Source organism: Halichoerus grypus, chromosome 3 (genome assembly GCF_964656455.1).
Source record: "Halichoerus grypus chromosome 3, mHalGry1.hap1.1, whole genome shotgun sequence".
NCBI classification, from domain to species: domain Eukaryota; kingdom Metazoa; phylum Chordata; class Mammalia; order Carnivora; family Phocidae; genus Halichoerus; species Halichoerus grypus.
In genome coordinates this window covers 170,245,503-170,273,231 of record NC_135714.1, presented here as the reverse complement: position 1 = coordinate 170,273,231, position 27,729 = coordinate 170,245,503, and the positions used below count along the sequence as shown (strand labels likewise).

Here is a 27,729-nt window from a genome sequence, read left to right as displayed (position 1 = left end):
GGGGCAAGGAGAGCAAAGTTAGGGGTTCTGAGCCCTAAAGGGGAAGCAGGAAGGCACAAGGATGCCATGTGGAGGCATCTAGGGTGGAAGGGAGGAGGCAGAAGTACACAGGAAGGCCAGGGGCTGTTCAAGTCATTAGCCAAGAAACAGATCAGGTCAGGAAGAGGGACTGGCCCACCCTAAGATTCTGCCGCTTGTCTGGGTGTTTGGTGTCAGGGACCATGGGGGCAGTAGCTTGGTCTAAAACTAGATGGCAGCTGTGACATTTAGATGTCACCGCTTGCATCTCCTGCACGTGAGAGACTCGGCTAACTGATCATGGTGCTCTCTACCGTTAACTGGGAAAAAAAATCACCTGTAGTCCATAAGAGCAGCCCAAAGTAGGGTCAAGAACGGAGAACACAAGAAAAACTACAGGCTATTCCAGTTTGGTCGAGGGGCTCTTCATCCAAAGCCCCCCCAGCCTCACACTGAGTGTAATAAATGGCTGCTATTTATTGAGCATCTCCTATTTGAATGGCATGATCTCGTTTCATTCCTCAAGCAGCTTCTAAGGGCAATGGCCTCAGCCTTATCACAGAGGTGAGGAAGGGCAGCACGCTGAGGTCCAGTGACTAATCTCAGATGGCGTGATGGTGGGGGAGGGAGCCAGGAGCCAGACACAGGCCGGTCTGGCCCCAAAGCATCCATCTCCCCCTTCCTCATGCCCTGGGCTCTGCAGCACGTGGATCTGTCCTGCTCCTGAAGGTCTTCCAAAAAGATGGCTGCTCTGAGGCTTCCCAACACTTGGCCCCACTCTCCGAAATGTTCTCCCAGCCCTCAGCCCAAACCCTGCAGTCTGTGATCCAGACAAATTATCCTTCCTCCCCTTCCCTTTGTCGGCAGGTGGTCCCTGCTTTAAGCAGACGAAATATACAAAAACCCAGACTTGGAAAAATCTTACAAATTATGAAACAAGAGAGAGAGAAAGCATTCACTTAACCAAAAGTCTTCTTTGATTTTATGGGATTCCCCTAGTGCATTCAAAAAAAAAAAAAAAAGAATCAATTTACAAAATCCATTTGAAGCTCAACTTTTCAGGAACATGACTATTGTCAATTTATAAGAGAACAAAACGGTTCTCTTTCCTGGCTTTCCTCCGGATACTGACATGCCAAAGAGAGTCAGGGTTTGCTAAAAAATTATTTACTCTACAAAAATGTTCTGGCAACTTTGCTTACAGTGTCTCTTTAGTGCAATGTTCAAATAAACTTTTGGAATTTCTGCGTTGCAAAGGCAAAATAGAGAGGGAAAAACAGCAAACTTAAAAATGCTCTGACAAGGGGTGCCTGGGTGGCTCAGTGGTTAAGCGTCTGCCTTCAGCTCAGGTCATGATCCCAGGGTCCTGGGATCGAGCCCCACATCGGCCTCCCTGCTCGGCGGGAAGCCTGCTTCTCCCTCTCCCACTCCCCCTGCTTGTGTTCCTTCTCTTGCTGTCTCTCTCTCTCTCTGTCAAATAAATAAATAAAATCTTTTTAAAAAAATGCTCTGACAAGATCAATGAAAAATATTTTAGACTTTACCTTCATCTGGGGTCTGAACACTTAATGTTTTTCTTCCTCTGGATCATTTTTCAACTTGAAATCTTATTATTGATTTTGTTCTAGGCTATATCGATGTACCACTCCTTTTAAAAATTGAATTTATTTTAATTTTTATCTCTCAGAGATGGCCAAACGATGAGATGAGAATAAACTGCTTCTTGACTTCTCTTAATTCAATCCCCTCACCCCACTGCCTTGTAACAGACACCTACAGAGGATGGGAGTTCATGAAACGCAAGGTCACCTTCCCTTGGATTGTACTGGCCAATTAAAGGCTGCTATGCTCATCCTAGGCATAATATACAATATGGCCATTTTCACATGAAGGGGAGAAATGCTTTCCCCTTGTCAGGCTCATAGTATTTATTTAGTACTCAATCTTGGATTAAATACATGGCTATTTATGATGGCTTCCAGTCTTGCCAACTACATAAGTGGCAGAACCACATCTCCCTGCAGAGGGTCACTGCTTCCCACTGGGCCATGCCAGGCTCTAGGCAATCTCAGGAGAAAGAGAATATCTTTCATAGAAAAGCTCACATGAAATGGAAGGAGAGGAAGGAGGGGAGAGGGGCCTTAGTTTATGTAACTGCCTGATCTAACTCTGACTCTTCTGGTACCCATCTAGCCCAGCGTGGCCCCCAATTCCACTGGTCCAGTTGGGAGGCCAAATAACACTCCCCGCAGAAACCATCTACTTGTCTGGAACCCCAGAAAGGACACATTGCAAAAATAAGCATTCTGTTTGACAAGTACTTTCTGTGTTTCTAACATATCTTTATCTACATGAACCCACTGGATCGTCACAGCAATGCTGAGAAGATGCGGGGACATGGCAAGGACTTGGAGCCACTTGGTCCTCAAAGTCTGGTCTTTGGGCCAGCAGCATCAGCACCGCCTGGAGCATCTTAAAAATGCAGAATTCTGAGCCCTATCCTAGACCTCCGAGTCAGAATCTGCATTTTAACAATGGCATCTGTGTGCATTTTAACATTGAGAAACTGCACTGGTCTCCGGAGCTCAGGGACTATGGGTTGTTCATCTCAGTATTTCCAAATTGCAGTGCTGGTTAGCAGCTGATACTCAAGAAATGTTAGTTGAATAGATAGATAGATACATGAATAATTGATTAAATAAATGAGATGCATTGTGATAAAACACAAAAGTGTTAAGCGACTAAAGTCACAAAGATCTGGACCAATTAGAATCCAGATCCTCTTTAGACTCATTCACTTTCTTTCTCTACATTTCAAGGTAAAGAAAGTGGCTGCAAACCCTGATATGAGTCCTCCCCTTTAGAATGTACTAGAGTGGTGGAAATATAACAAAGCCCCCAGCACAGAAGCCATCCATCCTCCTTCAGCCAACATTTCCGATCACTGGGTCATGTTTCGAGAGTATTTTTCACAGTCCAATTCAATGAAAGAAGCCACGTTGTGTATGGAGGAACCAACAGATTCACTGTGATGTGTTTGTTTTTCAACCATGTTGGAAATCAAATCATTCTGAGTAAAGAAGTCAGGAGGAAGATCTCTGCCTACCCAAGATAACTGACTCTATTTTTATAAAAGTGAACACGACAACACTTTGGATTATCTGAATCTAGACTTCGCTGTGAGTGCATTCTGCAGCCTGGACACATCCTTCTCCTCCTTTCCCCTGGCATCAGCAAGAACACCGGAATGCATTAACCCAAGAGGGCAGAGCTTCACTCAGAACCTGTCCTTGCCAAGTGAAAAGTCCTACAGCTTCTGGCTCCCGTACCATCCACCTTCTATCACATCCAACTCATCACCTACTATAGGATAGGCCCGCAGACTGCAGTCTCCATGGATTCAGAGCCAGGACATTCTAATCCTAGAGCTTCAAAAGGGCTTTGAGACATTTTCTGATTCTGATTCCCTCTTGAATGCACGTGAAATTCTAATGCCAACAACCCAGGACAAATCCTCCTCCGTGAGAAGTCCATGGATGAAATTTCCTAGAGGAATCTCTTTTCTGTCCCTCTAAATTGGAAGCCATTAACCTTTTTCTGAGTCAATGGACACCTTTGAGAAACTGATGAAACCTAGGGTCCCTCTTCCTCTCCCAGAGAAAAACACACATAAACACACTTTTTGCTTTCAATTTCAAGGTAACTTCTTGAGAGCTATTCATAGAATCTCGAGGGTCCAGAAATTCTAGGTTAATAATCCCTGATAGAAATGACAGCTTTAAGCCTTTTGCTCTGGTATTCTAAACATGACTGTGCCTCATCTAATGTTACCATCGCCAAGAGTTGTTTTAAATCTTTTGCCTAAATGTGCCTTAGAAATTAGAGAAGAGAGGCTGTATGCAGAGTGGAAACTACACAGGTTATGATTAGAAGAACCTGGGTTTGTCCCAATTCTTCATTTAATAGCTGTGCCCTTGACAAAGCCACTTCATCTCTCTGAGTATCATTTTCTCATCTGAGAGACAGCAGTGATAATCCTACCTCATGGAGTTCTCAGACAAGGCCTGAAAAGTGATTGCTATGTATTGCGCCTTGTTGCTTAATACGTATTATTTCATTGTCCTTCCCTCTTTTTTCCTTTCCCTTAATGAAAATGGACAGACTTCCCAAGAAAGCTTCTTACCCCACAATATTTTGAATCTCCTCTGTGACTCATTTCTTTGTGCTAAGACATTGATGGACTCTGTTAAAAACCTGCCTCGCCAAGAGGGGTAACACCTAAATTATCTGTCAAGAAACATTTGTTTAGCACATCTTCCCATGCGCGAGCCACCAGGAGAGGTAATGGGGGATGTTCCTCAAGTTGTTTGGGGTCGCGCTGGAGAAATGAGCATAATCCCACAGAAAGATAGTTACACACCGGTCATGGATACTGAGTGCTGGGTAAGTCATTCACACAATGAGTATAGATGTTGAGGGGCATCTGAGATTTGGTGATCAAGAGCCTGGGCTCAGATGTCAGGCAGATCTAGCTTTGAATTCTGGTCCTTCTACTTATCACCTATGAAATACAGGGCAAGTTCATCTTAGTCTTTTTGTCTGAAAAAAAACAAAGAACAGCCACGATAAAACCTACTTCACAGGATTGCTCTGGGGATGAAATGACACGTGTGTGTAAAATGCCTAATATAGGCATAGGACGCAACTTAAAGAGCATTTAATGAATTAAGGCCATTCTCATTACTTCTGTAGGGTGCAGCTGATGGAGGCTTCCAGAGGAAAGTGGATAATGGGCATTGAAGAATGGAGAGAATTCAGGATAGGATGGAAGGTAGGGAATGAGAACAGGAATAGGAGCAGAGGGGGTCCCATCAACCTCTCCCACTGTCATCACTGACACCACCATGTTCAGAGATGGTGCCCTAGGGGAGAAGGACATTGAACAGGGAACCAAGGGAATCAGTTATCCATTCAAAGGGGGCAGACCTGGGTGGTCCCACGTGGGGATCTCTGAGGCCCCAAAATGCACAGATAGAGCCTAGAACCACGGAGCAGGCATGGGCACCCAATGGGAAAGCAAGCTCTCTCGAGCTGGAAGGTAGGAAGACAACGAGTTCCAACAGCACCTACAGGAATTTTCCTGGAGCCTGGCCCTCTGACAAGAGTTGAGTTTCTTAGATCCATATTGCTTTAGTGGCTACTTTTTTGACAGTTACAGACTATGTGCTCAATAAATAGTTATTGATTGATTGATCTCTCCCTTGGCTGATGCTGCCAGGGATGACGGCAGTGTCTCAAGCACAGGGTTATGAACCGCCTGCCTCTCTACCTCTAAGAACCTAGAGCATTACAAGTCCAAGCAGGGGCTCAGTGGTGGTGGCCAAAACAACAAGTGACTCTGACCCCAAACAACTAGAAAAATAGATGTGTTCACAGTCCAGATTCTCTAGAAAATTGCCAAGCCTCTGATTGACCTCTACCTCCAAGGACTTCATCTCATAAACAAGGGAAAATGAGGAGGTACAGTTGGTCAGAGAGAAGGATCTGCAACAAGGACACCTCTCTCCGGACACCTCCCATCAGCAAATAAGACAAAGACAGACAGAACCTGCTCAAACATTTATGACATAAAAGAGGGAGGAGACAACTGGGGCAGGAGAGGGAGGGGGGAAGCCTATATTCTAGATGGACACTTTAACATTCTGCTAAGTCCAAAGCCCAGAGGAGCCAGATCATTAAAATCTTGTCTTCGCGTGCCAAGAATAGCTCAAGATTTATGCTCCACGTTGGATAGTCCTGCCCTGCCTGGATGCTGCCTCTGAGCAAGCAGTGCTCCGTTGCTGGGGTTCACCGGAAAAAGCATCCCAATTTATAAAGGGGCCAGATCAGCCCTAGCTAAGGAAATGGGACAGTCAAGGAAAAGTCCAAGCCAAATCAAACACCCTTTGTAAAAGGGTGTAGTCAGTACAAAACAATGAACCCCTAAGAATACATTCATGAGACACTCAGATGCTAGGCCATGGGTTGTGGTGGAAATTCTAGCTGTGTGACTTGAGCAGGTGACTTAACCTCTCTGATCCTCAGGTTCCTCATCTGCAAAATGGGAGTAATAAAAGCACCTACCTCAGATGACTGATGTGAGGATTAATAGCAGGAACATTCACAGGATGGTGTTTGGAACTGAACAAGCATTCGAGAGGAATTGTTGCTTTTAAGGTAGGCATCTCTCTCAAATTTGGGGACCCTAAAGTAAGTGGAGGAATCTGCAATTCAGTAAGAACTTTCTCCAGGAGGTGGAGAACCCCTCTTAGGGTTGCTGTGGAGGCAAATGCGACACTGGAGGGGGTGAAGCAGGCCCTTGCAGCACGTCCTGACGAGCCTACAGCCACACCTAAGGTCAAAGGAACAGATTTCCAAAACTGGGCTGCAAAGCTGCCAGCAAAACTCTGGAAAGCGAGGCAAACATTCTCAAGCAGTTGGTGGACTGAGAAACTGCTGCTTCCAGAACACCCGTCTGCCATTTTAACAACCTCAGAAGGCTTCATCCCAGAAACCCTGGCTGGGTATCTTCATCCCAGAAACTCCTGGCAGGAGTGAGTGAAATACTAGCAAGATCCCCTGAACCACAGCTTGGAGGAAACAACAACAGGAGACAGGGTCCTGAGCACAGCTGAGGAGGAGGGCTGTCTGGACGACAGATTCCTGAAAGAGACAGACAGACACGTACCAACCCTTGGTTGGAATCAGTTCCCAAGCAGCACAACAATGATGTGCACTGGATGAAGCTCTCCTTCCAATGTGGCAGTGACTGATGATCACGTGTTACAGGATGCAGAATTTGACGGAGTCGTTCCCGTAATCCTAGAAAGTAGCATTTCCCAAAGTGTATTCCGTGGAAACTAGTACTACCACGTATTCCACTGTTACAGGGTTCCACAGTCAAAGTGTTTGGGAACACTGCAGAATATAACCCCTATTGTACATTTGCAACGCACCGAGTAAAGGCACCAGGTCCTGCAGTAAAGAAATGCCAGACTTGTTTGAGCATGGAACTGTTTTGTTTTTTGGTAGAACACCATGGACCACACCTTGGTGACGTCACGTCAGGGCTCTGCCATAGAAGAAGCCTGGTTGGGAGTCCCACTCTGCTGCTAACTCAGCTGCTAGTTCTTACTCAGCGCCTTACTTTCCTTGTCTGCAGGACTCCATGTTCATGGTCTGCCATGGACCAGGACATTCATGGTCTACCACGAGTCCATCAGAGACAGCCTCCAGACAACCAGCCACGCAGAGGAGATGCTCAAGAATGGGCATCTCAAAGGACCGGAGGGAAAGGAGGGTCCTCAGCCTCTTCCTGGGTTGGAGTACTGCTTTCCTTGATAGATTTTCTTTTTTTTTTAAGATTTTATTTATTTATCAGAGAGAGAGAGAGAGCACAAGCAGGGGAAGCAGCAGGCAGAGGGAGAAACAGGTACCCCGCTGAGCAGGGAGCCTGATGCAGGACTCGATCCCGGGACCGTGGGATGATGACCTGGGCCAAAGGCAGACGCTTAATCAACTGAGTCACTCAGGTGTCCCTCCTTGTTAAATTTTAAAGGAAACTCCTATTTTACTTTATTAGCAAGGCTTCTTAGAAAAATCATTATCACCTCACCAGCTAAAGGTAATTTCAAAACTCTGTACAACTTGGTGACTGTCCTGCCAGGCATTTTTGGTAGGCAAAGATTTATTTTCTGATCAAAATGACATAATACAATATGTACTGCTTGGTAACTTGTTTTATTAATGCATATTAATGCACGCATTTTATTATGCATGTTAATATATAATGGACATGAACATTGTGTGCTTTTGATAACATTTATAGAATCTTAGCTTTGGGTGGGTTAAGGTGCTGGCTGAACTCATTGATAAATATTCTGAGCATCACCTTTGTCAATGAGGTATTATTAACACATTTTGCAGTTAAAGCAACTGAGGCCCAGAAAGTTGCCTGACAAGTATCATACAAGTTGTAAGAGGTCAACTGGGACCCAGAGCTGAGGTCTCCTATCTCCTGGAATAGTGTACATTCTCTCTTTCAGGCTGTTCCTATGAGTCCTGGGACTGAAAAAATGCTAAAGGTCAGTCATACTTGTTTCTGATTACATAACATTAGGTACAAAGAATGAGTTGGTTTTGTGTTAAGTGCTTCCTTTAAATTTAGGTATCATTTCCTACAGAAGCCAAATGGAATATTATTTCTCCCATTGGACCATATATGGAAAAACCTATCCTAGAGTTTCCTTATTTAAATGCCTGGGACACTCTTCAGTGGCCATCTGGGGCCGTGGACGGTCTCTCCAGCAGAGGCGAGTTGCTAGCACCAGTGCACACAGAGCTATTGGAACCGATTAGCTCCCGTGGCTCTGGAGGAACCCGACTCATCCTCCGTGGCTCTCCTCCACCCGCAGCTCCTGGCTGCGTGGGAAATCGCCCCACATCGGAGCGCAGGATTTACTGGCTGGTAACCACGCTCGGCCTCCGTTGTAAACAACAGCAAACCGCAACTGCTTCCGCCCAAGTTATTGCACCATAAATAACATAAATGGAAGAATTTAAGGAACATTAAGCCCTGCAGAGAGATTAACACAGAGAGGGTGAAGCCGAAGGGGAAAATGATCAGTCCGACCACCTCATCAACATAACTATGGTCAGTCACGGAGCCCATGCTTCGAGAAGTGTGTGCAGAGCAATCCAGGACTGGTGACCTACACACTCCTCTTTCTGTCTTCTTCCAGGGCCCCCTGGCTCCCGGGCACAGCCGTGTGCCCAGGAGCCCAATGCTGGGCGTTTCACAAAGTATTTCCTAATGAACATTCTGCACCCCAAGCAGCTCGGCTTCTCCCTGCCAGAAAGGTGCGTCTCCGGTGTGGAGTGTGGGTCAGCTTGATAACAAGATGATAAGAAGAGAATCCTCCCTCAGTCTGTAAGCCCTTTAGGAAGTCTTGCGCCCTCAGGGACCCAGGACATCATCCCCAGAGCTGCCAATCCAACCGCAGCCGTCCCTGAGCTCTCGCCCTGTGACCAGCTGCACTCGTGAGCGGGGCTGTGCTCCTGACATCCTCTGGCCTCCCAGACACTCCCGAGCTCCAGCCCAACGGACACAGGCAGCCTGATGCCTCCAACGTGGCTTCACGAGCACAAACAGCTGAGTTAGCGTGATATGCAGCAAACTTTCCATTTTAGTCTTGGCAAAAAGACCCAACTCACGAGGCAACTGAACGCCGTGCTTGGGAGGGTTAGCAGATTTCATTCCCCTAGATTAAAACATTAGAAACTTGGCCAAGAGCCCCATAAGATTTTGCTCTTTTATAGGAACAATATCGCCTATTAGGAAGGAGCCACTCAATGAGTTGCCATAAACCCCACATTTTCAGGGGCTCTGCTGACTCCGCAGGGGCCCCAGGCCTATCTTGTCTGAGCGAGTCTCAGGAGGGAATTGAAGGAATTATCTAATGGTCCCCCTTGCAGCAACTGTGTTTGCAGGGCCTGCTCTGGGCTGAGCGGGGCCTTCCTCCATCCTGCCTCCCAGCGAGGAGCCCAGCCCACACAAGGCATGCACAAACGGCACGTGAGCTCATACGAAGTGAAAGTTTGCACCCCTCTGCGCCTGGTATGTGTTCAACTCCGAGTGGGGCTCACAAATACTTACTGAAGAAATAAATGAATGGCTTCCTCACTTACTGCTCCGGCTATGATCTCCCCAAAGCGTGTCTCTGGCCCGGCCCTTCCTCCTCAGGGCCAAATCCAGTACCCTCCCGGCTCCCACAGCCCATGACCTCCGGCACCTGAGGCTGGATACGTCTGAAACTGGGAGCCTGTTAGCAACAACTCCTCATTCCTCCCTCCCTCCAGCTCCTGGCGACCACCATTCCACTTTCTATGCCTCATGGAAGTGGAATCATACAGCATTGGTCCTTTTGTGTCTGGCTTATTTCACGAAGCACAATATCCTCAAGGTTCATCTAGTTGCAGCGAGAGTCAGAATTGCCTTCCTTTTTAAGGCTGAACACAATTCCGTCGTATGGCTAGACCACATTCCGTGCATCCGCTCATCCATCCATGAACGCTGGAGTTCCACCGCGTTTTCGCTATGGACATGGGTGGACAGATATCTGCTTGAGTCCCTCCTTTCGATTCTTTTGGGTGTGTACCCAGACGTGGGATTGCTGGGTCATATAGCAATTCTATTTAAGCTTTTGGGGAACCGCCATACTGCTTTCCATCCTAATATCAATGTTACATCCATCTTACTAATGGATTCCAGCCGTGAGGGAGGACAGACCCCAGCCCCGGGAGAAGGAGCTAAGGTGCTAGCCGCTGAAAGCTCATTAAGAGGCCCTAGAAAGAGACCTCTGAGGACAAGGGTCTCTGAGAGAAGGGTGAGTGCTGGCCTAGCCCCATACGTCTGATCATGCTCCTCTGCCTTCTTGTCTTAGGACGGGCCTCTTCCTGCTGAAGGAGGCAGCATCTGGGAGGCGGCCGTCAAGTACCGCAGAGGGAGAAGACATTGTCTCATAAATAAGCCACTCGAGGGCTAAGTGGAAGATGTTCGTGCCTGTTGCTCACAGTGTCTAGCGGACATCATACCATCAACAAAGAATCTCTTGAAATGCTAAAAGCCAGGCCTAAAGAACAAAGCTTCTGGAAAGGGGGGTTCCGGCCATGGCAACACCCCGTTCCCAGTGTGCTCCATGCCAGACACAGCGAACGCCTCGAAGCCCCCAGACAGGCCCTGTCCTCTCTCCAGGCCTTTGCATGCGCTGTTCCCCCTGCCTGGAACACCCTACCCCCCCACCCCCGCAGCCACCCATCAGTCTCTTACTTCTGCTGGAGGATTGCACACAAGCACCGCCTCCTCGGGGGAGCCCTCCTGGCCTGCAGGCTAGGTTATGGCCTCCTCTGTGCCCCAAGAAGCTCGGCACATCTCCGTCATGATGCTGCTCGGTCTTCTTTCTCATCACCCCACTCATCTGCGTAGGCCTTTGTTGAAATGCCAGTGATTCTCATCCGGGATCCCCAACTCCTAGCCCGGGAATGGGCGCATGGCTGAAGCTCTGAGATACTTTTGGACGGGTGATGATATTTCTAAAGCAGGTTTTGATGACCACAGCAGTGGCGGGAGTACTAAGAGAGGACTCCTTAACCTCGTCACCACCGACACTGGGGCCGGCTACTCTTCCGTGGGATGCTGGCCTGCACGTTGGAGGGGGCTTAGCAGCACCCCGGCCTCTACCCCGGATGCCGGGAGCAGGCTTCCTGCCAGGTGCAGCAACCTAAATGTCTCTCGACTTGGCCAAACAGCCCGTGGTGGGCAGGCGGGGAGAACCCCGCTCAGAACCACCACACCGAGACGCCATACAAGGATTTCGGCAGGGTTTGTCCTCTCGGGGCCTTGTGCAAGGCCTGAATGCGGATTCCACACAATGTATGAAATCTCATCAGAAACATCACAGCATTTATTATCACCTCATGGATGACTGATAACTTTATACATCTTGTGAACAATTAAGAAATGTACCTGGAACCTCTTCTAACAGATCATCTGGTAGGAATCTTCAATCATTTGCCGTAAGATACTGACCCCAGTCTGACTCATTAGTTACAAACCTCACTAAAGCCTGAGGGGAGGAAACGCTGCATCAAAACTGTTCTGTCGGGGCGCCCGGTGGCTCAGTCGGTTGGGCGTCTGCCTTCGGCTCAGGTCGTGATCCCAGGGTCCTGGGATCGAGCCCCGCGTCGGGCTCCTTGCTCAGCAGGGAGTCTGCTTCTCCCTCTCCCACTCCCCCTGCTTGTGTTCCCTCTCTCGCTGTCTCTCTCTGTCAAATAAATAAATAAAATCTTTAAAAAAAAACCAAAACTGTTCTGTTCAAAATAATGTTTAAAGAGCTTAGAAAGAAGACTGTTGTTCTGGAACTTTGCCAAGCAGAGAATCATCAGGGATCTTGCTTAAAATGCAGCTGTGAGGACCCCACCCCCCAGAGATCTTAATTCCGTCGTCCCGAGGCAGGCCCTGGATGCCGCACTGTCCACACGGGGCCCCGCGCACTAACAGAGCCCGCTGAGGAGTGCTGCCCTACGAGGAAAAGCAGCCAAGAACTTGTGGAGGCTGCACCCACAGAGGCCTGGGAGTGCTTTCTAACACCCGGAGGCTGTGTGGGCCCCAGGCAGCTCACGCAAGATTTTGATTTGGTGACACCATACATCGTAAAAGCTGATATTCAGTCAAAATGGTAATGAGGAGTTACATGTATTTTCCATATTGCTACAAGTCCAAATGTTCAATAATTTTGCAATAATGTTGGTCTCTTCGGGCAGTAGCTCCCAAATTTCAGTGTATAGAAAACTCACCTAAGAAGAGAGGTTCAAAAAAATTTCTTGGGATGCCTGGGTGGCTCAGTGGGTTAAGTGTCCGCCTTCGGCTCAGGTCATTATCTCAGGGTCCTGGGCTCCCTGCTCAGTGGGGTGTCTGCTTCTCCCTCTGCCCCTCCCCCCTGCTTCCCCTACTCGTGCGCTCTCTCGTTCTCTCTCTCTCTCAAATAAAAACAAAACCTTAAAAAAAAAGTTTCTTGAAGTCCACCCCAAGAGAATCCGACTCAGTTGGCTGAGGAGGGCAAGACTCTGTATTAATGGAGCTCTCTAGACCACGACGGTACAGTTGTCCGAAAGCTGCACTGCAAGGAACAGAAGCACAGCCACATGAGAGGGTCATCTCTTCATGCCCTGCATTAAAGGAGGGGGCTGAGAGATCCAGCCAGACAAGGGGAGTCACCCCAACCCTTTGAGGCCTGGTTCCCAAATGCCCCTGAGGTGACATGCAGGAGGAGGAGGAAGAAGAAGGCCGCTGCTAACCAAGCTGAGATTAGGATGGGCATACTCTTTATGAGAATCTGCCCTCAGTCCCTTCTGAAAATGAGGTAGAATCACCTTCTCCCCCACTGACTCACCTTTATTCATTCAAATCCCATGTACTCAGTTCCAATCGCGTGTCATGCCCTGTGCTAGGCCCCAGGGACAGAGTGTCACTCCCATCCTAAAGAGTTCCCTGTGCCTTCGCTGGTGTTCTCCAGGGATTCTCGACCCCATGATATCAGTGGCCCCTCTCGAACCCCTAGTTCCAGGGGCCATGGAAAGTGCTGCACGAGAAATTTTAGGTCTTCAGCAAGGCTGCCAAGGGCCAGAGAAGCATGTGGCCTTGAGCAAGAGCGCTGCTGGGAGGCCCATTTCTTGGGATGATGAACAGATACAAGTTCTAGAGAAAGACAATGAAATGAGTTCTGAGCCCACCCAGAGCTGAGCTAGCAGAGGCGGGGCAGGTGTGGGCTGGCCACACACACCATCTGGATCCCTGGGCTTCAGCAGCAGTGGCCCAAGCTCACACCCACAGAGCTTTTGGTCGTGTGGGTGATCCTCCGACCTGAGCACCCGAGTTCTGCATCCCAGTGTGCGCATGGAAAGGGCACAGCTGGGGGCAGTGGGTTGGTGCCTCCACTTGGTAAAAGCACCTTCAGAATCAAGGACAAGCTGCTTCCCCAGCTCTCCTAGCTCTTGTGTGATCATGTGGCTTATCTGTCCCTTCCCATCCCATTCTCTCACTGTCCTGCAAACTCGTACTCCATTTAGTCACTGTCCTCAAGAAGTGGGCCTCTCTGCAGCTTCCATGTCCATCTTCTTCCTCCCAGACCACACACCCAACAAAGTCAGCCTCTCCCACCAGGCGGGGCACTGGTCTAAGAGGCCCCCTGCGGTCATCATTCTCTCTCCAGGAACTTCAGTCCAGACACCTACTTGTCCACTCAGACCAATATGGACCTTTACATAACTCTTATATTGTTCTCTGGTTCATTTATGAGTCTGGATCTTCCCTCCCCGGTGAAATTAGAAGCCAGTAAGAGACAAGGCTATGGATATGCTTTCCTGACCTCCCCATGGAATCTAGTAGGGTTGGGTCCACAGTAGGTACTTCAGCAAATCCATATTGATTTGACTTGCTCATCTTCCCCTCTTTCCAACCAATCATGGGTACAAGCAGTCACTGCTGAGGTAGCACACGATGGGAAGGGGAAAGAGTGGGAACTTTATGTGGACTGACTGGGGTCCTAACTCCAGCTATACCACTAGCTGGGCAGTGCAATCTCTGACCAATTTCCTGACTTCTCAGAGCCTTGATTTTCTTGTCATTAAATAAGGATGGAAATTCAAAAACAAAATACAAAGAGCCCAATTCAAAAATAAGCAAAGGACGTGAATAGACATTTCTCCAAAGAAGATACAGGAATATGGCCAATAAGCACATGAAAAGATGCTCAACATCACTAATTATTAGGGAAATGCAAATTGAAAGTACAATGAGAAACTACCTCACACCCATTCAGATGGCTTCTATCAAAAAAAGTAGAAAACAGCAAGTGTTGGCCAGGATGTGGAAAAACTGGAACCCTTGGGCACTGCTGGTGGGAATGGCACACCCACTGTGGAAAACAATATGGCGGTTCCTCAAAAATTTAAAAATAGAAATGCCATATGATCCAGCAATTCCTGGGTACATAAAGGAATTGAAAGCAAGGACTTGAACAGATGTTTGTATTGCATTACATAGCAGCATTATGCACAATAGCCAAAATGTGGAAGCAACCCATGCATCCTCAGCAGAAGAATGAATAAACAAGATGTGGTGTAGACATACAATGGATTATTACTCAGCCTTGAAAAGGAAGGAAAGTGTGACACATGCTACAACATGGATGCACCTTGAGGACATTCTACTAGGTAGAATAAGGCAGACACACAGAAGACAAATTTACTGTAGGATTCCACTTCTAAGAGGTAACTGGAGTAGTCAAGTCCATAGATACAGACAGTAAAATGGTGTTTGTTGGGGGCTGGAGGAAGGAGAATGGGGCATTATTGTTTAATGGGTGCAGAGTTCAGTTTTACAAGATGAAAAGAGTTCTGTGAATGATGGTGGTGATGGGTGCACAACGAGAGTGTACTTAAACTGTACACTTAAAAATGGGTAAGACAGTAATTTTGATGTTATGCATTTTTTCCCACAACAAAAGTAAGGGGAAAAATGAGAATGGTCATATCCAGCATAGATGGTCCTATAAAAATTAAATGAGATGTGAAACTATCTGGCACACACTGGATGTTTCCTTCCCCCTTCCTTCCCTTCCCTTCCTCTGCTCCAGGAAATATATGGACTCACACCTAACTGTCCCCGGAGAGGCATGGAGGGGGATGGGAAAGCACACTGGCCTGGGCTTCAGGCAGCTGGTGTTCTGCCACAGGGGCTCCCCCTTTCAGAGAGGGTTTCCTCCTTGGTGAATGAGAAGAGGCCCCTAACAGCTAAGAGTCCTGAGATTCCAGAGCTCAGAGCCCCTCCCCAAGGACAGTCAGTCGAGGGTTTCCAGGTGGCACTGTCCCCAGCTTGCGACCCTCCAGGCACACAAGTTCGGCCCATGCCTACCCGTGGGTTATGGGCTGAATTGTTCCTCCCCACTAAAAAAGAGACGTTGAAGTCCTAACCTCCAGTACGGTAGAATGTGACCTTATTTAGAAACAGGATCTTTACAAAGATAGTGAAGTTAAAATGAGGTCATTAGGGTGGGCTCGAATCTAATATGACTGGTGTCCTTATACAAAGGGGAATTATAGACACAGAGATGCACATGGGGAAACACCACGTGAACATGAAGGCAGAGATCGGGGTGAGGCATCTAGAAAGAAAGGAACACGAAAGATGGTGAGCAAGCCACAAGAAGCCAGCAAAGAGGCCTGGAACACAGTGTCCCTCAGAGCCCTCCTGACGAACCAACCCTGCCGACACCTTGATCTCAGACTCTCAGCCTCCAGAACTGCAAGACAATCGGTCTCTGTAGTCTAAGCGCCCCCGTGAACAGCAGAACTGTGTTCAGTCTGCGCCAGCAAGCTCGTACACCATGCAGCAGAGAGCCCTGATAGGAATGTGTGTTCGAAATCTGTGAAGTTCCACGGAGCCACGTCAGTGGCCACGGAGCCGGGGGGTGGAGGTTGTGCTGGCCCTGCATCCACGGATCTGGGAAAGCCCAGTGCACACGGCCCTTGGAAGCCCTTTCCGACGACCCTAGCTTGGGAGAAGAGGCCCCCATGCTCCAGACGACAGGACCTCAGCAGCCCATGCTGGGTTTATTATTTATAAGCTGCTGTCATCACTTTGGTCTAACTCTCTCGAAAGAGTTTTTAATATTTCAGAAACAGACAAGCCTAGCACTGCCCAAGCTGATTCGCAGTCTTAGTCATATAAACCCTGCCTCCAAAATGAGGCTGCAAGATGACTTCATGCTAAATGTCTCCATGGGCATGCAGAGGGAAGGAACTGACCCCCCCCCAGGGCTTTTGTGCCCCCCAGGTGGAGCCCCGACAGGTAGTCAAGAGCGGCGTGGCCTCCTTGAGCCCAAGCCCGGCCCCTCCCGGCCCGGCGCACCCTGCCCACCCCTGCTCCATGCCAGGCGCTGGACCAAGGCCTCCGGGCACGTTATCCCACCGGCCCCTCCAATGTTGCTCTTCCCCCACTTCAGATAAAAAAAAACAGGGTCTGAAGAAGTCCAACAACGTGCCAGAAGCCACACGGGGACTGCTCCAAAGCCAGGATTCTAATCTAGCTTGAATTCTGCACAAACGAATTCCATTTCCCCACTAACTAAGCCCTATTTCTGGAAGTCATTCCAGGTAAAGGTGACAGTGAGAGCCGAGCTCCAGGGTCACAGACCTGAGGGCCATGGGGGGCACATCCAGCTGTGGATGCGTGATTGGTGCACCTGGGGTGTGTGCCAAGCAGGGTGGGGGGCACTCGCTTCATGATCCTCAACATGGATTACTAGGGAGTTTAAGGTTTAAAAAAAAAAAAAAGGTGAAATACATGCAGAAAGTCTCTCAGAGATGGGAGTTCTGCCCAGGTCTTTCTCTGCAACATCTTTAAGAGACTAGCCAGGCTCTCCCTTCCCACATGGCTCCCACCACCCTGACCTGAGGAACACTGACACCCCAATTCTCAGGGCACATCCTCCCCTGGATCCACCCCCAGCAGCAGGGACCCTCACGGCCCGCCCATGCGGCTGGTGGCAAAGGCAGAGATTTGGTGGCAGAACCACGGGTAACATGGTGTGTGGAAACACAGACTTTAGTCTCAAGCCTCTTCTCCTGAAGAGAGATCTCTCGAGGGAGCACGTTTCCACTGGGCAGAAGTCTGAAGCCATCAAGGTGAAAGAGCTTTGCTTTCTGCGACTGTTCCTTCTACCCGAGGACTTCCCTACTCTGTTGTAGTTCATTTCCTTGGGGGTGGGGGAAAATCACTATTCTATTTTAAAGAGTTGATTGATTTTGGCTATAAAGAAATAAATGACTAAATTTTCCTCCCCGCTGCCTCGAAGTTTTATTTAATCCCATCCTCTCTGGCCATGTCTTGAGCGCCTCCTTGTAAGAAGGTTTCTGAAGTCCTATTTGATCTGCCACAGCCTGGTAATGCCACTCTCTCTCTGGGATAGCTTCTCTCTCCAGGGCTCATTTTCCCATTTCTAAAATGAGGATGAGAATATCAAGTCCAGAAGTTACACGCTGAGCACTTTCCATGAACCAGGCACGTTACATTCACGATTTCACTTCATTCCCATTGTGATTTGACAAGACAGGCATTATTAGTCTCATCCCCATTTTGCAGATAAGAAAATGAGGCTTAGAGAGGTTAACTGGCCCATGGTTACAAGTGGTAGAGCCCAGGTTTGTATCCAAGCTAGCCTTATTCCAAAACCCAGACTGGAACCACGATGCCCCCAGAGGGGATTAGATTAAATAAGATGGCTCAGAGCTTTGTTGCCTGGTTCACTGAGGGTTGGGGGGGGGGCTCCTACCAGCTCAGGCAGCTCTAGGAGCCTCATGCCTTGCCCTGTGCGAGCTGAGCCATGCTGGACCTTGAGGCCCTGGACACTGAAGCCACCTCCTCTTGAAGCACCTCATGTCCCTCTGGGGGAAAGAGGCCACCAGCACAGAAGTGACCTGCCTCTGCCTCATATGCTGAGCCAACGGGTGGCGGGAAGAGCATGGCCAGAGACCTTGGCTGGACATGTTACTCCAGGAGCCAAGTGGATCCAGCCAAGTTTAACATCAACACCCTCCCCCTACGCACGCAAGTGTGTGGGTGTGCACACACACACACACATACACACAGAGGCGTGTACATACTAAGAGACCCTTTGACACAAAGCGAAACAGCCCAGGTTTGGGGGCATCTCCTGGGGAAGTGGTAGGGCAGCTGCACAGGGGGGAGGACGCGTCCTGGAACCTGCACCCGGAATTGTCCGGGGGACCCCCCCCCCCCCCGTGAAACCACTGCTCTTGCAGAGACTGAGCGTCCGGCGCTGCTTTCAGAGAAAGGCCCGCGGGCACGATCCAGGGCCAGACACTTGGAAAGGCCGCTCTTTCAGGTCTTGTTTTTGCTCACAGCCATCATCATTTGTTTCTCCTAAGTGAAATTGCATTCCAAGGGTTGCACTGGGCCCAGGAGAAGGCCAATGAGCTAGGGTAAGCATTGTCTAGCAAAGGAAGCATTTCCCAAAGTTCAGCAGCCCCAGGTAGCAGCCTCCCGGGGGCCCGCGGCCAAGCAGGCTGAGTGCGTCTCTCCCAGACTGTCCCGGAGAGGGGCTGTGCGGTGCGGCCGGGCCCCCTTTGCCTCTCCCTCTTATCTCCAGGCGGGCTCCCAAGGCGGGGACAACAAATGCCGCTATCGGTCCCTCACTGGCCTATAACTGAGAAGGCCCTGGAACACCTCTGTCTCAGCCGTCCCACTCTTCAAAAAAAACTGAGAATTTCGCTTTCTGGCTCTGGCCTCAGCTCACTCTGTTTTCCCTTCGAGGTCCCGACTTCCTGTCTTTAACTGTCCCATTTCTCCAGTGTGACAGAGCCTCCGGGGGCACTTCAACCACGACGTCTAACTATGAGATGAGAGGCTTTGTCCCAGCTCCGAGATGCGCAGGACAGGCTGGTGGGAGTCCATGGCGGTCCGGAGAGGGGGCGTCTTTCATCCCTGCGGTGGGCCCTTGGGACAATCTACTTCAGTCTATTTATGGAGCCTAGGATCGCAGATGGGAGGACAAGGAACTGGGCTAGAAGGGACGGGGGGATGACCAGGTTCCTCTCTTCCTGCTCCCTCTCTCACCCGACCTTATGCCAAGCCCTCCCCTCCCGTTTCTCCAGACCATGGCTGCCCAGAAGCTGGGGTCTTGCAGCCCCCCGGCACACAGTGTCAGCCGTGCCAGGCTTCCAGTGTCAGGTCCCAGCTCAGAGGCCTCCACTTACCTGCGGGGGTGGGGGGAGAGGGGGATTGATGCCCAGCAAGGTCCCCATGGATGCAGACAGGGATCCTCTGCCCCAGGCGCCTGGAAGTCCTTGCAAGAGCCCGCTGGTCTCTCAACACCATGCCTTAGATGCACAGCCTCGATGCTGACACCGGAGAACCAACAGGGTGAGAAGAGAAAAGCTACGAGGGACTTGACCAGGTGGAGCCTCGACTGGACCCCAGACCCATCCAACTCCAAAACCCCAGCTCTTCCCAAGGAGCCGCTCCGCGTCCACAGTCAGACACACCGGCACTCGCGGCAGCAGACACTTCCTACGTCTTGCTCCCTCGGCCAGGCCAGGTCTCCAGTAACGGCCAAGCACATGTAGTCCACTGGCCTTGCTGCCGAAGCACGGGGTAGCATGGTCTCGGGCCAGAAAGCGCACACCTTCCAGGCCAGGACGGATTCCCACACATCACCAGCTCGGGGGCGCCCTTGCTCTCAGAGGGATAGCAACATCCTTCTTTGTTCTTCTTGCTGTGCTTTTAGATGATGTGGTGTACAAGCCTCAGCGGCTGGGAGGCAGCCCGGCCAGAGAAGCGAGGCCCAAGCACACCTCCCGGGCCTTCTTTTCTCAAAGCTCCCCGTTGGGGGAAGCGCGCTGGGATTGCACCCACACACACAAACGCACACTCGCTGGGCACTGAGCCTCATGCCCTTGGGGGTCCTTCCCACCCTGGCAGGAGCCTCCCTCACCTTTGGCCATAGCAGAAGCGATCTTCCTGGCCGGCCGCTGAGCGACCTGCCTGCCCCAGCCTGGCCCTTGGGCCTCGGAGCATCTGTCGCCCCCCCTGGGGAAGATTCTGGATTCTGATCTCACCTGCAAGCAGTAGGTTTGGTGCTGCCTGGCTGGCAAGCCTGCGCCAGGGCCCCCTATGGGGCTGCCCAAAGCCCTCCAAAGCAGGGACGCGGCCCCCACCCGCCCACCTCCTTTCTCCCCTCCCCACAGCTGTCCTCATCACATGGCATTTCTGCCTGAAATGCCACCTGCCGTGCTTATGGCCCCGACCCCACCCAGGAAAGGGGCTGACCTTGAGCCTGCATGTGGGGAGGGGGTACATCCAACGTTTCCTTTCAACTTCGCTGCCTCACAGAGATGTCGAGGAGGGAATTGATGACCTATTTTACAGGTAAGAAAACCGAGGCTCAGATGTGCACCAAGGCCTAACACCAAAACCTCTGCACTTTCCTTTACACCATGAAAAGGCTTGACTTTCAACCTCAACGCTGAAGAATGCAAAAAGGACGCCTCTAAAATTCCCTTACCAGATCCTCGTTGGATTGATTGATTTTACGAAGAAACGAAGGCAGCATTTTTGGTGGGTAGTGGTAATCCCTCACATTTCTGTACCATTTTTAACCTTTCCCAGCAGTCATGCATGGGCTATCTCATGTTTACAGGGAATGATCCATGGGGGTTCAGACAGGTTTCATGGATTTTTTTTCCTTTTCAATAGAGGCCATTCGATCAACGTAAAACTAAATGTGATTTAATGGAAAGACTCATGTTTAAAATTTTGCAAATCAAAATCATTTCTGTGTCCAATTTTTTAGACAAACCAAGCTGTTGGATGGAACTTTCACGCTGTCACGGAAGGACCCCAGGAACGGAGTCAGCAGACCTGGGACTGCTGTAGATGCGCACACCCCTCCTGCTCAGTGAGCTCCAGGCTGGGGCCGGCAGCAGGGTCACGGAGAGGCAGGAGAGCTGGGTCCTGGTGGCTCGTCTCGGCTGCAGAGCCAGCAAAAGCCCTCCTTGCTAAACTGGGAGACTTTGGGCAAGTCACTGAATTGCTCTAGGGTCTCAATCTCGCCATCTATCAGATGAGGCTACTGGTGCCTAACTTATAAGAATGTGGTGATGATTCATCATGTTGTTCAGTATATACTCACTAAGCACCTACTGTGTGCCACGGATTCTTCTAGATGCTGGAAATAGAGTAGTGAATGAGACAGACAAGGTCCCTGCTCTCACAGAATTTATTTTTTAATGCGGACAGGGGGAGACAGATAGTAAACCAGAAATAGGATAATTCCGGCTGATGAAGACAAACAGAATGAGGTCACAGAGTGGGTGGGTGGGCAGCTGAGCGTGGGGTTGTGTGGGCAAAGGGTGAGCTGGGACAGATGAAAAGGAGCCAGCTAGCTCTGGCGAGAACAGTGAAGGCAGAGAAAACTTGAAACGCAAGGGCCCCGAGTGGGACAAGTTAGGTGTGTCTGAGGAAGAGAACACAGGCGAGCGCAGGGGCCACAGCCACGGGAGGGAGAGGGCAGAGCCCGGTGAGACTCGGCATCTGGCCCTGCAGCCAGCCGGTAGTCAGCGTCCACGGATACTATCACTCCTGGTAGACACGGTCCACGGAAAGCACATAAACTGGCATTCTGGAAGGTGAGTGTCCAACAGGAGTACCAGACCCCCACGCCCCTCAAACCCATCATGAGGCCTATAAAATCATCCTGAATGCCACCTGCAGCCATGACAAAAACTAACAGAGAATTTAGTCTACACCAGGCCTGGGGAGTAGGAGTGGCTCTGAATTCTTAATCCTGCTGGGGAGACGGTACCCAAAGACTGGGTGGTGCTCCAGCCACAGACAGGGGATGGACCCTTCTCACATCTTTAGCCTCACCTCTGATGTGAGAACCGTCCCCTGCACGCACCTGCACACAATCCTGCCCCACAGCCCGGAGGCAAAGGTGAAAGGAAGAGGAGTTGAAGGCTGACCTGCTGGCCTTCTCAACAGATGCCATGTGGAAGCTCACCTTCAGACAGGTTTGGGGGCAATTATTTATAAAAAGAAGCACCTCCAGATATCCCAGCTGCCATGGCCAAGATCAACTCACACTGAAGGTTAATTAGATAGAAAAATCCAAGTGCTAGCCCACGAAAACAATCTTATGGCCAGGCCTGGCTACATAATTTGCATAGCCCAGTGCAAAATGAAAATGCAGTGTTAAAAAACGATGAACAATTTTTTAAAAGATTTTACTTACTCACTTATTTATTTATTTGGAGAGCACGAGCAGGGGGAGGGGCAGAGGGAGAGAGAGAGAGAGAGAATCTTAAGCAGACTCCCTGCTGAGCATGGAGCCCGACATGGGGCTCGATCCCACGACCCTGAGATCATGACCTGAGCCAAAACCGAGAGTCAGATACTTAATCGACTGAGCCACCCAGGTGCCCCAATAAAATGACGAACAACTTCAAAAAGTCATAGCAGAGCACTAAAACAAGCATAAGTCCCTTCTAGGAGCTGGTCCGTGAGCCACTGCCCTGGCTGTCCACACAGGAAGAAGCCAGCCTCAGTGGGGGGGTGGGGGTGGGGGGGGTGGAGGGGGAGTTTTTAAGCTCTAGCACTAGTAGAAAGGAATCCGCCCAGAAATCAGACCTGTGTGACCTGCTGTGACCTGGGGAGTGGAACCTTACCCCCACCCCCCCAGCCTCGACTTCCTTGTCCAGAACAATGGGGATCACGGGATCACGTCCTCTGGGCTACTGTCCTGCTGGGTCTGTTGTGAGGCCAGCGAGCTCAGGAAGGTGGAGGTGCTGGGAATGGGAGGCCCCGCACCACTCGAAGGATCCTGAGTGTTACCAAGACCCGCAGAGTACGTGGATTTCTGAAGAACAGTGACATTCCCCAGCCCTTAAGTCAAATTAACATATTTCAAACAAAACACCTAATTTTAGCTCTGTGTAACAATTCCTCCTCACCAGAACAGACACCGCTGCCTCCCACTGCAGGAGCTCTGAGAGAGAGGCAGGAAGGAAACCAAACCACTCCGACACAGGCCTCTCACCGCGGCAGGCACCAGATTGTTCCTAGCTTCACAGCCAAGAGACGTGCTCCTGGCTGGCTTCTGCTGCATCCAGCAGCTGAGCATCCTGCTGGCCCAGCTCCCCAGCGCTTCGCTCGGCAACTGAGCAGGGCTCAGCACTCAGAGCAGCCCCTCTGGACCAGAGACACCGTGACAGCCCGGCCCGAGTGGGAAGCAGGCGCCCCGAGGCTCTCCCAGGGCACCGGGTCCCACAGCCTCAGCTGTCCTGCCTGTGAAATCAGAGCAGTGTCGCCTGATTGGCCTCCTTCCCTCAAAGAGTTGTTTAAGACATTAAGGATCGTTATTCCGTGGGTCTGTGTTGAATAAACATCACCAGATTCATTCAATCAACCCGCAGGTTCTGGGGAGGCAGAGATGACCAGCTACAGCCCTGTGCACCATCTAACGAGGAAAACAAGCATTTAACCCCGGGATTGGCAAGCGGTACAAGGTCAGATCCAGCCCCCATAAGTGAAGAATGATTTTCACATTTTTAAGTGGTGCTGGCGGGGCGGGTGGGGGGGAGAAAAAGAATAACATTTTGTAACACATGAAAATAAATGCCATTCAATTTCAGTGTCCATAAATAAGGTTGTATTGGAATACTGCCATGCTCATTCATTTGCGGCCGCCTTCATGCCACAGGGGCTGAGGTGAATGCCTGCAGTAGAGACTAAAAAATACGGGCTCTCCGGCCTTTTACAGCAAAAGTTCGCCTTACCTCTGATGTTAACAAAACACTTAGTGCCCTGACACTGAGATTAGCAGTGCTCATGGAACACAGAAGAGGTTATTTCTGCTTAATGAAGTCAGGGAAGCCTTCCTGGAAGGGGTGATATTTTTTTCTGGATTTGAAAGATGAAGAGGAGTTCATTTTGCAGCCCAAGGGAGAGGAGTTTCAGACTTAGGTGGACAGCACTGCCGGTATGAACAAGGCCTGCGGGGCATGGCAGCCTGTAGGAAATGACCAGCACATCATTTACAGAAGATGAAGAGAAGCAGGAAAAGGAGGGAAGAATATAAAGCTGAAAGAAGACTTAGGCCAAGTGTGAAGAGTGCAGTGTACCTGCAAAGGTGCTTTTCTTGTGCCCCCTTGCCCCAAGAAAGAGGCACAGCGAAATAGTAGGTATCTAAGATAGATGGATGGATGGATGGATGGATGGATAGATAGACAGACAGATAGGCAGGCAGACTCAGTAACTCAAGGGGCAACAAGACCTTGCATCCAAATAGTACTCAGAAGCGTCCGGCTCGGGCCCTGCTCAGCCAGGAGCCTTGGGGAGGTCACTGCCTGCATCCAGGCCTCAGGTCCCATCTGTAGAATGAGCAGGTTGTATTTGATGAATGTGCCTCGAAGGCCAGGGATGCACGGAACAAACTAAGTGCCCACCCCAGGCCACGGCTGCCAGCGCATCAGGCCCTGAACCTACCCGGGGCTGCACGTGGCACCAAAGAGCGTTAATTAGGGCAGTGGGACGAGGACCAGTTTGGAATAATCTATCCAGGGCACATCTCCTTCCACCAGGCCCGGAGAGGGCTCAGGCTTTTGTGCCCAAATTGGGCTTCCTGCAGCCTCCTTCTAGCAGAGGCACCCAGGGGCTCCCGAAGGACAGAGCCCCTCTGCCCACAGTGCAGAAATGCACATCCGATTTCTGCATGTTCTTGTTGCGCTGCCTTTATGTGGTGGGGCTGTTTCTACATGGAACAGAAGAACCCTAATCCCCCTTTCCTTCTCTGAGTTCCCCCCACCATGTTGTGCTCAAAGAATCACAGCTTGTAATTTCTCACCAGAGCACAGAAGACGGAAGCCTGGAGAGCTGGTTCTGGTATTTGCTTGGCCAATAAAGACAGCTGCGTGATCTGGACACGTCATTTCCTTTCTCTGGACCACAGTTTCCCCAGGAAGGGATGGGGTATGAGATCTCCAGGGTCCCTTCCAATCTGCTACATCAGCTAGCCCACTCCGGACCCTCCGTTCTACAGGTGAGAAAACAGAGGCCCAGAGAGGTGACGTGATTTTCCCGAGGTCACCCAGCCACTTCCTGAGGGGCACAGTCAGGACCAGCAGCCTTGGTTCCTCCTGTTCCCATTCTCTGGCCCTGGTCATGCCCTGCCTTGTGTGTCTGTCTGTCGGGATCCCCGTGTCCAGCCATAGCCCTGGGTCTCTCTGCATCCATATCCGTGTCTGTATCCGCACCTGCATCCCCATCCTCACCTCCACCTCATGTCTATGTCTCCATTGCTAGACCCGTATCTGCGGTGTTGGCTCTGTTTCAGGGAATGCACGCCTTCTCTTCCCACTTGCTCTGGAGGACCATGGAGGGCGGCGGGGGTGGTATTTTACCTCCGAGTCAAGGGTAGCATTCTCACCAAGCCCTGGGCTCTGTGTTAGTGCTTACGTGCCCCGCATCCTCCCCTGAGGCACTTACTTTCATTTCCCTTGATCCTCAGAACAGCCCCAGAGGCAGGAAGGTGAAGGTTTCCAAATCAGGTAGCTGGTGCGAACTTCAACCCTCGCTCTCATCAGATGTATGACCTTGGGCAAGTTACTTAACCTTCCTGAGCCCTCCTAGGTCCTCACTGGGCTGTTGTGCCTGCCCCTCAGGCTAAGTGGGCTCCAGTAAGGGGTGTGCAGCTCAGAGGTGCCTCTTGCCTTCCCTCCTCTCCTTCAGTGGAGGGAACATCAGCCACCTACAGCCGGGCCTCACTGTTCTCCTCCCGGAAGCTGGGTAGGCAACGGATAGACAAAAAAAAAAAGAAAGAAAGAAAACAGAAGGCGACATGGCTTGGCCCACAACCCCCCACATCTGCTACTGCCTGCTTGTTATAAAAAACCAGGACTTTAGCGAGACATGTCCAACATCTCAGCCCCAGCTCCAGTGCTCACTAGCATGTGAAACGCACTTAATCTTCCTGAACCCCACTTTCCTCCCGTGCGAAATGGAAAAGCTGCTCCTTGCTTCTCCAAAGGGCCATCGGAGGACAAGTGAAACAATGCACTGGATGCTGCAACCACGGCTACTGTCCTCGAGGCGCCGGCTCCCCAGCTCCCGGGGCTCTCTGAGGCCTGAATATTCAGGGGCTCATCTCCCGAAAGATGCGACCACTGGAGAAGGTTCCAGTTCAACAGCAGCCTGGACAGGACGCCCCCTTCCTGGGACACTTCTGTCCTGCCTCTCCCCAGCCCTAGCCGAGCAGCCACTGGAGAAAATGTGACAGGTTCTCGGCGTCGGGGGCTTCCATTAAAACCAGTGAGCCCTGCATTCCGGACAGAAGGACAGGGCCACTGGGGCACAGCCTGAAATCGGAAAAGACCTTCAGTTGGGGCTGAACGGGAGTACTGACCTCTCCTTGATAATACTCGCTCCTTGGAAACTCAGTCAGTGATGAAGCTGGGATTTTCCAAAAATGCGCAATTCATCTCTAAAAGGGAGTCTCTAAAAAAGCCATGATTGTCTGGCAACCACATCGTGTATCCAACAGCAAATTGCCTGTGCTTTGGGCCATGGGTTTGCCTGAGTCCGCTTTCCAGGAAAACACAGGCAGCAAGGGCTGCTCGAGCCCCCTCCCCCACTGGAGTCAGGGCCTCCTGGGCTCCCCCAAGCTCCAGTGGAGGACGAGGCTCGCTTTGCTCATGACCTTGAAGGCAACTCAGCGTGTGACACATCCAGTCACCTTGCACTGAAAATAGAAGGCACTCTGCCTCCTGACTTCTCTGTTCACCTGCGGCAGGTACTCTCTGCCCTCCCAGAGGTTACACTTTGTGGCAAACATAGAAGCAGGCACCTACTGGCTTCAGCAGGAGGCTTATGGAGCCACAGGGGAGTCTGATTATTCAGGCTCTCCAAAAACATACACCCCCAAGGACGGCATCTGTTCACCTTGAGCATGGAGACCTTCCAACGGCCCAAGTAACTCCCACGCTTTATCAGCACACCTGCTCTCCTTGACCCGTCCACAGGAACAGCAGCGTCGTGGGAGTAATAGACTGGATGGCATGAGGATCAGCCAGCTGAACCAGAACCCTACGCTGAGCGCTCTTTCACACTTTTGCTAACATTCCTGTGCCCTGCAGCCTGGTATCCATTAGAGCTGGACCACAACACAAGACAGCCTCCCCTGCCCCCAGATTTCTCTGTCAGTACACCTGAGGCTGGCCTTGTAAATTCACAGAATCTCAGAATCACTGTACGCACCGCCCCCAGAAGTCCTCTAAATCAATCCCCTTATTTTAGAGGAAGGGAAACTGAGGCTCAAAGAAGCATCCAAAGCTACACAAGAGAGTGGAAAAGAAGCAGAACTCGGCTCTCTTAACTCCAAGTCTGTTCTTTTCATCCACAACCACAAGTAGTTAATGCTTGCAAATCAGAGGGGTGGTATGGAAGGAAGGAGAGGCTCCATTATTTTATTATTTATTTATTTGAGAGGGGGAGGGGCAGAATGAGAGAGTTTTAAGCAGACTCCACGCTGAGTGTGGAGC

The 27,729-nt window shown here is 50.5% G+C and overlaps 1 protein-coding gene across 11 annotated transcripts in view; it reads right to left on the bottom strand.

Annotated features, from left to right (window-relative positions):
- Window positions 1-27,729, bottom strand: part of ANK1 (ankyrin 1) — a 207,505-nt gene that overhangs the window by 167,822 nt on the left and 11,954 nt on the right. Inside the window, exon 2 of one of the 11 annotated variants that reach the window (XM_078069581.1) lies at window positions 25,679-25,974. The exons of the other annotated variants lie outside the window; for them this stretch is intronic. Within the exon in view, the coding sequence (XP_077925707.1) occupies window positions 25,679-25,684 (6 nt within the window). The 5' untranslated portion in view covers window positions 25,685-25,974. The remainder of the gene's footprint in view (window positions 1-25,678; window positions 25,975-27,729) is intronic. 11 annotated transcript variants of the gene reach the window in all.